At 37.7% G+C, this 14,053-nt stretch overlaps 1 protein-coding gene across 1 annotated transcript in view; it reads right to left on the bottom strand.

The window, feature by feature from the left end:
• Window positions 1–8,077: 8,077 nt before the first annotated feature.
• LOC146003621 (uncharacterized) overlaps window positions 8,078–14,053 on the bottom strand; it is a 113,395-nt gene continuing 107,419 nt past the window's right edge. Inside the window, exon 8 of the mRNA XM_083141946.1 lies at window positions 8,078–8,627. Coding sequence (XP_082998072.1) covers window positions 8,427–8,627 — 201 coding nt within the window. The 3' untranslated portion in view covers window positions 8,078–8,426. The remainder of the gene's footprint in view (window positions 8,628–14,053) is intronic.

The following is a 14,053-nucleotide window of genomic DNA, read 5'->3' on the forward strand; positions in this document are numbered from 1 at the left end:
CTGCCGCTAGGTGCGCTGTTAGGTGCGCCGTGCGTCTTGGTGCGTCGTCTGCTATTTCCGGGCGATAACTGCTGCAGTAGTGGAATCCAAGTGTGGTGCGCTTGCCCGCTATCGATGTTTAGTTCGTGCGGGAAGTGCATTATGGCGTGCGTTTCCTTGATTTTGGTGTCTATGAGCGTGTGGGCAGTGTGTTTGACTCGAACCTTTTGAATTTTATGGCTATTGTATTTGATATGTCTAGCAAGACCAGTAGTGGGTTGGGCTTTTTTCGCATCTGCTAGGTGCTGTTGGATTCTTTCATTGACAGATCTGATGGACCTGCCGATGTAATGAGCCTTGCATTCACACACTGCATCATATACACCTGGGTTGTCAAGGGGGGAGAGGAAGTACCGTTTGTGCTTGTTCAGTTTATCAGTTATTTTGGAGTTGGGTTTGTGCGTTACTTTGATGCCAAATGGGAGAAGGGCTTTGGCTATGCGGTTGGAAGTGGTGGGATGGTAGGGGAAGGCAAACCATTTATATTGGTCGCTGGGGGTTGGTTGTGGCTGGGCTGTTTGTGGATGGGTTGATTGTGGTAGGTTAGGGCGTCTGACCTGTATTTCCGCCTTACTGCACCAAGTGGAGAGTTGTGATTCAGTGTAGCCATGTTTCAGGGCTATTTCTGTGATGGTGGCTATCTCCTCTCGTAGATCCTCTTCTTTGCCACAGTAGGAGAAGGCTCTTCGATAAAAGTTTAGCCATACATTGGCTTTTTGCTTAGGGGGATGGCTGGAGAGAGCATGTATGTACTGGTTGCCTGCATCCGGTTTTCTGTAGACGGTGGTTGTGAATTTGTTAAGTGCACGGCTGATGGTGATGTCCAGGAAGTTGATTTTACCAAGTTTTTCATGCTCTACGGTGAAGTTGAGCCTGGGGTGGATGCTATTTAGCTTGTTCACTAGGAGGTTGAGTTCTTCTGCCTTTTTGTATACAACTATTGTGTCGTCCGCGTACCTTCCATATCGGATGTGTTGTAGTGAAATCAGTGCTAGGTCTATGGGGATTGAACTGTACATATCTACTATATCAATGCTGGCTAATTTTGCACTGTCAGCTTGCACTATTGAAGTTACCAGATTTTTAGCATCGGCACTGTTGCGGAACACGTATGTTAGTTTGTGGTTGAATTGAGATATTTTGTTTTTTAGCCAGTTTGTTAGGTGGACTGTGGGGTAATTGAAGCCAGCTATTATAAGTCGAATGGGGATTCCAGGTTTATGAGTTTTAGGAATGCCATAGGCAATGGCAGGTGAAGGGTGGGGGTTGAGGAGGAATTTGTGGTCTTGTTCACTAAGTATGGCACTAGATTTCACTGCATAGACCTAGCACTGATTTCAGTTGAAAGATGGCTGACAACTAACAGAATCCCGGCCCTAGAGGTACAAGAGATAACCAGGCTATTGGAAGTTTGTCTAAAACACAATTACTTTCAGTTTGAAGATAAATTCTACAACCAATCCGAGGGCCTTGCGATGGGCAACCCACTATCAGCTCCTTTAGCCAACATCGTCATGCACCTGGCTGAAAAAGAGATACTCCACACTCCAGAACTACAACACATCCGATATGGAAGGTACGCGGACGACACAATAGTTGTATACAAAAAGGCAGAAGAACTCAACCTCCTAGTGAACAAGCTAAATAGCATCCACCCCAGGCTCAACTTCACCGTAGAGCATGAAAAACTTGGTAAAATCAACTTCCTGGACATCACCATCAGCCGTGCACTTAACAAATTCACAACCACCGTCTACAGAAAACCGGATGCAGGCAACCAGTACATACATGCTCTCTCCAGCCATCCCCCTAAGCAAAAAGCCAATGTATGGCTAAACTTTTATCGAAGAGCCTTCTCCTACTGTGGCAAAGAAGAGGATCTACGAGAGGAGATAGCCACCATCACAGAAATAGCCCTGAAACATGGCTACACTGAATCACAACTCTCCACTTGGTGCAGTAAGGCGGAAATACAGGTCAGACGCCCTAACCTACCACAATCAACCCATCCACCAACAGCCCAGCCACAACCAACCCCCAGCGACCAATATAAATGGTTTGCCTTCCCCTACCATCCCACCACTTCCAACCGCATAGCCAAAGCCCTTCTCCCATTTGGCATCAAAGTAGCGCACAAACCCAACTCCAAAATAACTGATAAACTGAACAAGCACAAACGGTACTTCCTCTCCCCCCTTGACAACCCAGGTGTATATGATGCAGAGTGTGAATGCAAGGCTCATTACATCGGCAGGTCCATCAGATCTGTCAATGAAAGAATCCAACAGCACCTAGCAGATGCGAAAAAAGCCCAACCCACTACTGGTCTTGCTAGACATATCAAATACAATAGCCATAAAATTCAAAAGGTTCGAGTCAAACACACTGCCCACACGCTCATAGACACCAAAATCAAGGAAACGCACGCCATAATGCACTTCCCGCACGAACTAAACATCGATAGCGGGCAAGCGCACCACACTTGGATTCCACTACTGCAGCAGTTATCGCCCGGAAATAGCAGACGACGCACCAAGACGCACGGCGCACCTAACAGCGCACCTAGCGGCAGCCAGAGAACTACGAACAAAAGACGCACGCCAAGCAACAGCGCAGCAAGTTCCAACGAGGATGGTGGCAGTGGCCACTGAAATTAATCGAAAAAGAAGAAAAAACAGCTTCGCGGATAAAAGTGAGTACTAGTTTCTCCGTATTTATATACTACCGCGTCTCTCTTTTCCCAATTATGAATAAACTAGTGTATTTTCAATATTTAATTTCAAGACTTGGTAAGTCTTTCGCACGTACCAGACACCCTCTAAAGCTGTTGCTATGCCTATCAAAAGTGAATGACATGCCATCCTACCTATTCAATTAGTCACCTGTTGTTATCCTCTTGTATAAACAAGAAGTCACCAACCCAGACCACTTCCCCTGCCCTCCCTCAACTGTGATTAGCATTCAAAGCTTTCACTCTTTAACTACCTTATTTATTCTGTAATAGTAGAAAGCAAGATCAACATTACATTATGGATTTGCAGTGCTCAGGAAGTTATTATTTATTATTTCTCTCCCAACAAATACCGGTGCTAGGCATCCCACGTGACAAAAGGTGCACGCTTGAATTCCACCAGAACGGCACTGCTTTTCTTGGTGTTGCAGAACATTACATTACAAAGTGAAAAATCGTTGGAAATGGCATTTAAAATTTTCTACGTGGTTTTGCTCATTTCCTCATTAAGTTTTCTAAAAAAAATTCAAAATGTATATATTTTCCATAACTAACGTAACATTTATAAGCGGCACATTCAGGACCCTCAAGCTAGCAGTTAGCAGCACACATTTTAAAACGGTACGCCCCTGGCGCGGTAGCCCACACCTTCATATCATATGACAACCGTACGGTGACGCAGGATAAACGTTTGGAGTTCCACAGTACTATGTCTTGCAATGAAAAGAATAGTATATATATATATATTATAATTCAAACTTGTAACAACAACTAAATTAAATTCGAAGTTTGGTCCCTTTACTTTTAGAACACCCTGTGCCTAATTTTAGTGTGCCAGGATATCCATCAATATTTTCCAGCAAACAGTATTTTTGGGTCCCCAGAAATTTTTAATGTATATCAGGTGTCCATGTCACAACAAAAATTTCCACCCTTTTTCTGCAATTTACCATGATACAGAATAGCCTCCTTACTTGCTCACTTATTTTGATAGAGACATAGAAACATGACTCAATTTTAATAATAAATTCACCAGATCCTCCCCCACAATATGTCAAAGACCAATCCCAATCATTATACACATGAGGGTCCCCCCACTGAAAAGGAATGTCTCAATTAGCATACATAATTAAATGCTATTGTTGACATGGAACAGTTTATTTGCACATTTGCACGTTAGGTCACATACACTTATAACACAGTTTGACTACCTTCCAATTTAAATTTTTACCCAACGTGTATGGACGGTTACACGATAGTTTCCAACAACCATAATATTATATTACATTATTTTTTTTTTTTAAGAAATAAAAGTAAAGAGCTGCTTTTCAAAATGAGCTAACGATCGAATCGTTTTATCAAGCGTTTTCTCTTAACAAAAAAAAGTTGCCAATATGTCTTTTACATTGACCCGTGACATACGAGTTTTAGCATGCACATTATGTTACATAAAATGGTTACAAAAGCCCATATTGCTTCGTAAAATAGACGTAAAACTAATCTTGGAACATGTTCCTAAGTTATTTTGGCATGTACTATACGTATCTCGAACGAGAATAGTTCGTTTTATGTGTGCACACAACCTTTTTCTGACATGGCGTCGACGGCCATTTTGTAATTATCGCATGGTTCGTAGCGAGTACTAGTATCGTGTCACATAAGTTACAACACACGCGAGATAGCTATCTCTTTAACGAACTTTGCGTATCCGTAGGTACCACGATTTGCGAGAATTTTCTTCTTCTCAAAGTCACTTAAGGAAATTTAGCTTCCTTACCTTGTGTCTCGGGAACGAAGAATCCGGCATGCACGAGTCCACTCTTTTCCTCTCTGGGAACCGAGAGTTCAACTCACCTCCAACGTTTTTTCTGCGTTGTACTTCTACTCCATGCTTTCATCCGCCGTTTTATCATTACAGCAGACATCGGATTCATCCAGAAACAACTGGAAACAATGACAATTTCCTTAACTGCAGTGTCATCTCTTTCTTCACTCCATTTTTTCCACCGGAAGTCCTCTCCGATCACCGCGCACCGAAATCGATAACTTCCATGTCCAATCGAACATCGTCGCAGGATCGATTAAAATTTCTTGAACACACGAACCAAGGAATTACTTGTTAAACCAAACACACGTTCCATCGTGTTTTCAGACTTAAATTATAAAGAACACTTGGACCTTCATTCCTAGATATGCTTTTTTAATAAAGGTGTAGTATCAGCAGATCAACTTTCATGCAATGGTCTGCCGAGCTGTCCATCACCGCGGACTCGCAACTGGCCGATTGTTTAAAATTTAATCACAACCAAGGCAACGTTAATAATGAAGTTGCAAAATGAGTACAACAATGATGTGTGGAAACAATAATCACTATTAACGAATTCTTATGAACGAATATACAAAATTTGTCCATCAAACAATTTACTTCGATTCTGTTCCGGAAGTAAAAACAAATCATCTAACGCAGTTATGTTCTGCATGCTGGCACCATCTCTCGTGAATTCTACAAACCACTATGTGCATTCATTCAATGGACGAACAATCTCTATAGGTTAGGTATGAACAAGAGAATTATGACACCAAACTGTCATAATTTACACACCCCATATACATATTATTTGGCCAGTAATATATTATAATTATTATTTTCTTTTTCCTTATCCTTTCTTTCATCCAAAGTACCATAAAAATCAGAACGTTCCTTCATTTTGTGATGAGCTTATTTCAATCGCATTGCACATTAGTGTCACCATTTTGAATGGAATACTCTTGCCATATTCAGAAACTCCATAATTTAAACTTTACAACAATATATAACATAATAGGGTTCCGTAAACATGAAAAATCAATGCAAGTGTCACAAAATCATGGAATGGCCCTGTACGGTTTCATGTTGGCTGTCCGAATTATTCCGTGTATAATACGCACCATAGTTTTTGGGAACCAAAATTTTGGAAAAAAGTTCGCATTATACATGATTAAATATGGTAATTTTCTTTGAACGACAGTTGATGGCCCTTACTTTCTGGAAAGTGAATGATGTGTTTGGATTTCCTTCCACGCCAAGCGATAGAACATTTATTTTTTTTAGAAATCATTTTCCGATAGTATATTATATCGAAAAGTCACGTCGGAATATCACTGTACTGAAGTCGATCGATTGCCTGATATAGAAGCAAGAGACTGGTAAGTTTTCATTCTCTCCTTAAATTTCGTTTACTAATTTTTAATCTTTTTGATTAAGGACAAAAAAGAGATGAGATTGAAGAGGCATAATCTCATTTTTCAACATTGGGGGAGAGGGGGACGATGACGATGACGATGATTGCCTTGCTCTTAGCTGCACTTAATATTTCTCACATATTTGAAACATCAGATCAATTGTCACTTATCTAAAAAAAAAAAATACTGTAAAGTTGAGATGCATCGTTGGAAGAGAGCATCGTTTGGTGGATTAATATTCATCGCCCCTCGTCAGAAATTCATATGTATAAAATGAAATAATAATAAAAATTACACACACACACATGTGCACGTGCGTGTACACACATATATATAATCATCCTTCTTTATTTTAAATTGAAATTATACAAGTATCGGTATTGGTGGGTATTGGTATCGGTTCAAAGTGGTATCGGCCCAGCCCTAATTATTATTAAAATGTCAGTAATAATAACGTGTAATAATATTTTTACATGAACAAGTAAAAATATGATATAAGAATAAGGATAAAACAAGACATTCATTACTTAGCTTATGTTTAGTTAAGATCACTAAAATGATCTATAAAAACAGCTGTCCTGCAAATTAATGTCAAAAGCATTTTCTAGTGGGTTACGTATGGAATACCAAAAAGATTGTTAAGTCCAGCTGATGAAAGAAAAGTCATTATTTTTATGTATATTATTATTAGTAGTAGTATGCATAATTTATTTCAGACACAGTTAATGTAAGTGATGTAATCACAATGTAATCCTGCCTTTCTCTCACCAGACAGAAAAATGAAAGAGAGAGAGAGAGGGGAGGGGAAGGAAGATGGGGGAAGACAGAGAGATGAGGTGGATGGGCAAAGAGGGGGACGAGAGAGAATAGTCTATCTCTGTCTAGAAGGAGGGAGTCATCTCTTTCTGTACCCCAGAAAGAGAAAAGGAGAGGGAGAGAAAGAAGATGAGAGTGGGTATAAGTTTTGCAGAGGTGAATCAATTCATATTATACAAGCGTAAACAAGTATTTTGCTTATTTAATTTTGGTAAATTTGAAGAGGGAGGAGGGGGGTCCCAACCTGCCCCCTCTAATATTTGTATATCCTTTGTCACCAGCACATACGCCTGTTCACCTTTGATTTTCAATTTTTCCTTTGAAGAATGGGTGTTAGAAATAGTTTTCTAGAATTTTTAGTGTATGGAAACATCTATTTAAGAAGTTACGATAATTAATTCAGAGTACTGAGCATGTTTTTTGTTATTGTTGACCTGTTTTAACTCGGGGGAAGTGTGGTTGAACGTGTTAGAATGTAGACACAAACTGACCACCTGACTTTTATCGCCATAAAATAAGCATATAATGTAATATTTGGGAAGAGAGAATCGAGCTACCTATACTGTGTATCAGGAATCTGTGGAGCAAGCAAATGAAAACAAGTCCTCTGAGTGCAAGGAGTGATCAATGAGTTGTGCAATAAATGCACGAGAAGAAAAGGGATTGCAAGGAGGGGATAATGGAACTGCAGCTATCAGACATTTGCAGCAGCATGCACTACTTTACTCCACCCTCTCTCTCTCTACCCTTAGGTGCAAGCATTGCTCCACAGATTCCTGGGACGTAGTATAATCTATTTTCGGCTTCTTTCAGAAGTCTCCAAATCTCCAAACATTCTTTACAGTAAAAATATGAAATTGCATAAATCAAATGGTATATTGTGTAACTGCTTGAACTGATCTTTATTCAGCATATGAACATGATGTATGTTTGCTTATTTCACTACCTTTCTATCTAGGAGATCAAAACACTCATGCAGCCATTCTGGAAACAAATGACTTCCCTGCACATCAGTAAACATTGGTCAATGTTACTGATATCTGTGTTACACACAGTTCTCTTTTCACATGTAAGTATTTTTGGAATCATGGAAGAAAGGATGCAAGCAAGAAAGTAAGGATGGATGGACTGACGCATGCAGATTTATTTTTATAGTATTGCATTTCTGAAATGGACAACAGTGCCATAGATTTTACTAAAGGTATAACTGTTGTCCTCCAGCTGAAATACGAAATATGGTTTCAATAAATCACCTATTACCCAAAGAAAAGTGTTTGCCAGTAATTTATAATTGTGTGTGTTTTCAAATATAACCTGTACATTTAGACATAATTTGCAAAAATACATAATATATACATACACACAAAAACAGTACAAAATGCAGTAATAAAAATATTTTCTTAGAAAAATCTCTTTTCAGTCTCAATATTTGATCTAAACACAAGAATTACACACGGCCAACCCCTTTACTATCACCAAATCATTATCACAGATCTTTATTTTTTATGGCATTTGATCACAGTAACTGGTCAAAATATTTCTGTTAAAAAACCCATAACAATTACCACCACAAAGAAAGAGGTTCTTAGCAAATCACAACGTATTGAAGAATGGATCTTCAGGACTCAGATGAAACCTGAGAAAGTGGCCTTTCTATTGCATCAAGAAAAACTGAACCTTTATTTTCAGGAATTTCATCACATTGATTCCTTGGTGTGATTACAACTTCTTCTAATTTGGACAGAAAAGAATTTATCAGCTGGGTCTTCATGTCAATTTCAGGTTTCTCTTCTTCAACACTGTTCATATTGTTCTCCACCTAAAAGTACAGTATATCTTTTGGTAAGTTTAGATTTTTTTTTTTTTTTTAGTTATTTTACATTGTACATATTTACCTTATTCTTCTCTTGTTATATATCTATAGTGACTATGTATGTTAGATATACACTAAATATTGTGTTGTTATTTATTTCCATTCAATATTAGAATGTTATTACATCCAACTGAAATACTGCATTCCTACACTTTTGGTTGACAAGTGTTTATATGGAATGTCAAGGTTTATGTTCTGGGTAATTAATAAATTACGTATGTGTATATCGATGGACATATGTTCCATTCCTAGAGTTGTATATACTTATTTTATTATTTACATATATACGAGGCTCGTCCAGAAAGTAAGCTTCCCTGGGGCTGTCTACAGAAAGAAACACAATTGCAATGGAAATTTTTATTGGAACAGATACAGCAAGTTTTCAGCTACTTTTCAATATACCCCCACCAGAATTGAGACCAATCTTATTTTCAGAGAAATATTTTATTTTTTTAAAAAAATATGACAATTGTCATTATCATGCAGGTCTATATCAAATTAAAACTAAAATAAAAAAAAATCAAGAACAGAGAAAGGAAGAAAAAACAGGATGAAGAGATTTCAAAGCACGCTCTGGGCTCTAAACAGGAGCATGTACAGGATTGTGTGTTTTGATTGATAGAAGAAATTATGTACTACGAGAAAACTTGTTGAAACTTAATTAATATGACAAAAATCACCATTTATAACCTATGTGAACTTGTGGCATTATTAAAAACCTTAAAAAAATGTTCCTTCATCTTTCTGTAGAAACAAATGTTCAAATCCTCATTCTTGATTGATTGAACTGCTTTCTTTTACTTCGCATTTGTGCCACTTTCTGGCTAATTTGCGAAGATGGGTATGAGTGATGATGTGATGAAATTGATGAATGGACACTCACAAACATCCATGAACAGGCCAGGATTCGAACCCGGGACCCCTGGAGTCGTAGTACGATGTGCTAACCACTCTGCCACGGGGTCGGTTCAAATCCTCATTCTTATCTGAACCACTGTATCACTGATCTTCATGACAATATATCTTTTGAGACTCCTGTAATGTTTCAAAGTCCGTGGCCCGTCATTCTTATACAGAAATATCTGAGCTTTCTTAACTTCCTGTAAAATTTTACTGAGACACTCGCATCTCTCAATGCTTGCGTCATTCATATGGGTAAAAATATTCTTCACGCTGTCAACAGATAGGACTGTAAAAACCAGGGTGCAAAGTAATGGGAAGCTGCCCTGGATGATTTTTATCCCCTACCCAATAACAATATAGCAGTTGAAAATATTTCCATTAGATTTTATTGCTCATGAAGCAAGGATCATTTTGTGCTTCAATATGTCATCAGCGTTATATTTGACAATACATTCATGTTGATGCAGGTGCGACCTACTCACGTAGTATAAATTGTTAGTACAATATAAAAAAGGATTATAAAAAATACTTAAAAGTACTTACGTTGGGGAGTATGTGATTTACGTGAAAATATATTTCGGGATATAACTAATCCCTTCATCAGGTAGATATACTATGCCAATTTAATTATGACACTGGCTGCGTGAGACAAGGCGTGGATCAAGAGGTATGGTAAAAATAGGTAAAAAGGTTAGAAAATGACTTAAGGCTGCTGAACGCATGAAAGTGCCTTATTCCTACCATTACGTTAAAATCCTGATGGGTGTATCCATAAAAACAATAAAACAATTATACTCGGAACACATTAAAAACAACTTTTTCAGGAGTGGCTCGATAGACGCTGTACACTAGACTGAGGAGGCCTCTCATGGAATGTCGGAAGTTGTGCGGTGCGGTGCATTTCCCCTCTTACTTCCTTTCCCTCCCCTTTACTTACATTGGGTTATGTCATATCTAACTCGAAATCTACTATTTCGCGAAACGCGTTAACCACAGCCGACCTGGAAGCCGATTTTTTGCCTTGTTGTGTCCCACCTTTTGAACATTTTTATCCACTTTTCATCAATGTTCCCATCTTCTCTATTTAATTTATTATCCCTCCCTTTGCAGATATAAGCTGCCTCGTATACATTTCTACTTAATGGTTTATAATCAACCCTCGTAATTTCCTAATGGTAGGAATAAGGCACTTTTACGCGTTCAGCAGCCTTAAGTCATATCTTAACCTTTTTACCTATTTTTACCATACCTCTTGATCCACGCCTTGTCTGACGCAGCCAATGTCATAATTAAATTGGCATAGTATGTCTACCTGATGAAGGGATTAGTTATCCCGAAACGTAGTTTCACGTAAATCACATACTCACCAGCGTAAATACTTTTAAGTATTTTATAAAATTCTTTTTTATATTGTACTGACAATTTTGACAATACATTTCAGTAATCAAAAAATGTATAATATGGTAATAATACGGCTGAGCCAATACACATACCAATGTTCATATTCTTACAGATTCCACCAATAACGATAACAATGCTTGAAAATTGTAATTAAAAGTTGTTCAAAATATTGATTAATATCAGTAGTATTCCACTTTAATTATATGCAGCAATTTAACAATAGTCTGGCTTTAAAATTTTCAAGAAATACATCATAATATTACAATACGTTATATAATTAAAGAACCAAGTTATTTGCACATTTCTGGTGCAAAATATATCAAAACTTCAAAATTTGCATCATTTTCAGTATAATCAGACTCCGTGAAAGTATTGTGCTCCAAATTTGCGGATTTTGTGAAAGATCCAAATGTTGGAAAGTATCAGCCAGAATTGGTAAACAAATTCCAAGAGATATTTCCCAATATTAATACATAATCATCGAACACTTGCAACACTCAGTTATTTGCAAGGTTGCTTGCCTTTAGTTAAAAAATAAACACATATTTCAAATTCAGAAACATATTTTATGTAAAAAGTACTAAATAAGCAAATATTTGAAACATTCATATCATTGACTAACAATTCAGTGAAAATATTGGAACATTTCACGGCACCCCTGTAAACCAGCCACAGTGCTACAGGGTGCTGCGGTGCACACTTTGGGAACCACTGATTTAAAGCACATAGTTACATCTATTCATCGTAGTCATTAACATGTTTACCATCCTTGATCTTATACATTGCATGAAATGAATTGTTCCAGAGTTAGTCTTTTGGATTCAAGTCGCTTGTATATGCGCAAATGGTATCAAACACTCAGGATGTGCCCTTTGTCCAGTCAATGCATTCGGGAGAATTGATCAATTACAAGTACTGTGCGATGAAAAAAGATTAACTTTAATAATTCTCTTTTAGATTAAATATTTATATACTTTTAAATGTATTTATTGTGAACAAGACTACTTGCTGATTTGCCCGAATAAGTGGCTCACGAACACACGCTGACACATTGCTTTCATTTGCTTACATTCCACCAGGTTTAGCTAGTTCTTGCCAAAGTTTGCAACTATGTAGTGCAGACCTATTCGAGTCCCCCTAGACATGCTTTGTATATGATGCACTCTGGTGCCGAATGTAAGAAGTATTGCTGCTTGCATCAGTGTTCGCACAGCGAAGTGAACATCTTCGGGGTATAGTGGCCATCAGCCCCTTAGCTGTCAGTTCTATGCAACAAGCACAGCAATTGTGTTCAATGCCCTCCATGGAACACCATGGGAGTCGGTGTTACCAACTATCTATAGTAGTTTTCACGTTCAGAAGACACAATGGGCTCTTATGGGCAATGCTTTTCTTATGGGAAATACGAGCGCGCTGTCGTGAAATTTCTGGATTTACAAATTTAGCTTAAGTAAAATCGGTACCTGCAGTTTTGCAGGAAATTTTGTAGAGAATACGATGGTGAACACAAAAAACTGGTAACTTGCTTACATAATTTTAGATAAATTAAAAATGCAAATTTTCTGTGAAAACACAATTTTTACATTATTTTCATTCCTAACGTTGAAACATGCCGTAAAATTGAAGCATTCATTATTAAAAAAATTGACACTGTTTTTTAATTGTCATAGGTGACGGTGGTACTCAGAATTTATCAATACTTTAAAGCATATTTGCATTAAAAAATATTCAAATAAAGTATGTGGAGATTTTTTATATTCGTGCAGTAGAAAATGTCGTCGCTGGCCATTTTTTGTTCTGTAATTCCAAGTAAAAATTTCCAGCGACAAAGTTGTGGAGATAATAATGAAATTATTTTTTATAATCACTCCAAGGTTCCCAGAAATATTACTTCCATGCATTTGGAGTTTCCTTTTAACCCGAACCGCGCGCGAAGTAAGGAGACGTTGTCTGGCCATCTTGAGCTGACTCACCGCAGCATTCCGGCTAATCACCACCAAGTTTTTGAGTTGTTATTTTATTTCCATTCAGTAAATATATGAACTTCATGCAGTTTGTTATAATAGAATTGAAATTACTTAAATTTAATAATTGACAATTATTTCCAATGCTGCTGTTGTGAGCAACATTAGTGCTGTCCCAAATACATGTTGTTTTTGTTTACATTACTGTCGACATTAATACTGAAATGAAGATCACCTTTCAGTTTCCAACGTACACATAAATTCATAGACACCATATTAACCTTTGAAAGGCTTTCCAACACGTGACAAAATATGGGGCTTCAAGAAAGAAATATGACATGCCTTGCTTGAGTCATTCACGTCTTATCAGTTCACGTGGGCCATAACTCATTTGTTTGTTTGGGTTGCAACTTGAATCTAACCCATGTGCCAGGTTCCCCTTACTTGAGTGAGAGATCTGCTTTGGTCTGTTTAGACTTTTTCCCTCTCTTGAAAAAGTGTTTTCAGTTGTGTGAGCTCTCAGTGATTTTTACTTTCTTAAGTGATTTCTGAAGTGTCATATTCGTGCATTACACTCGCGTGTGTAGTGATCGCAATGGATCATAGTAAAAAGGGGTAACTGTAACGTTCACAGTATAATATTAATATTAATAATTACATATAATTATCATTATATATACAAAATATGTAACACCTTCATTGTGAAGGAAGGTCATCATTTCCCGGCGACATGAGCTAGCGCTGTATTGGCAACACTGTGCGGTTTCTCCATAAGCGCCATTGTGTCTTCTGAACGTGAAAACGACTTTAGAAAAGTTATCAGACGTGAAAGAAGTAGTGTCAGAGTAAATTGTGTGTATATACTCGTACATCAAACAAAGTATTTTTTCAAATAAATATATGTGTGTGCATTTAATATATACATAATTTAATACATATACATGAGTGTTCACATGCTAATGCGAACATTATCAGGCGACGTGCCTGCTAATGGCAATGATTACCAAAGTGTGTGCCACGACACCCTGGGGTCCCATGGGTGGCTTACAGTGGCACCATGCAATGTTCCAATATTTTCACTGAAATGACACTTACTCACTAGTC

This window comes from Lepisma saccharinum, chromosome 1, assembly GCF_977018435.1.
Source record: "Lepisma saccharinum chromosome 1, izLepSacc3.1, whole genome shotgun sequence".
NCBI lineage: Eukaryota > Metazoa > Arthropoda > Insecta > Zygentoma > Lepismatidae > Lepisma > Lepisma saccharinum.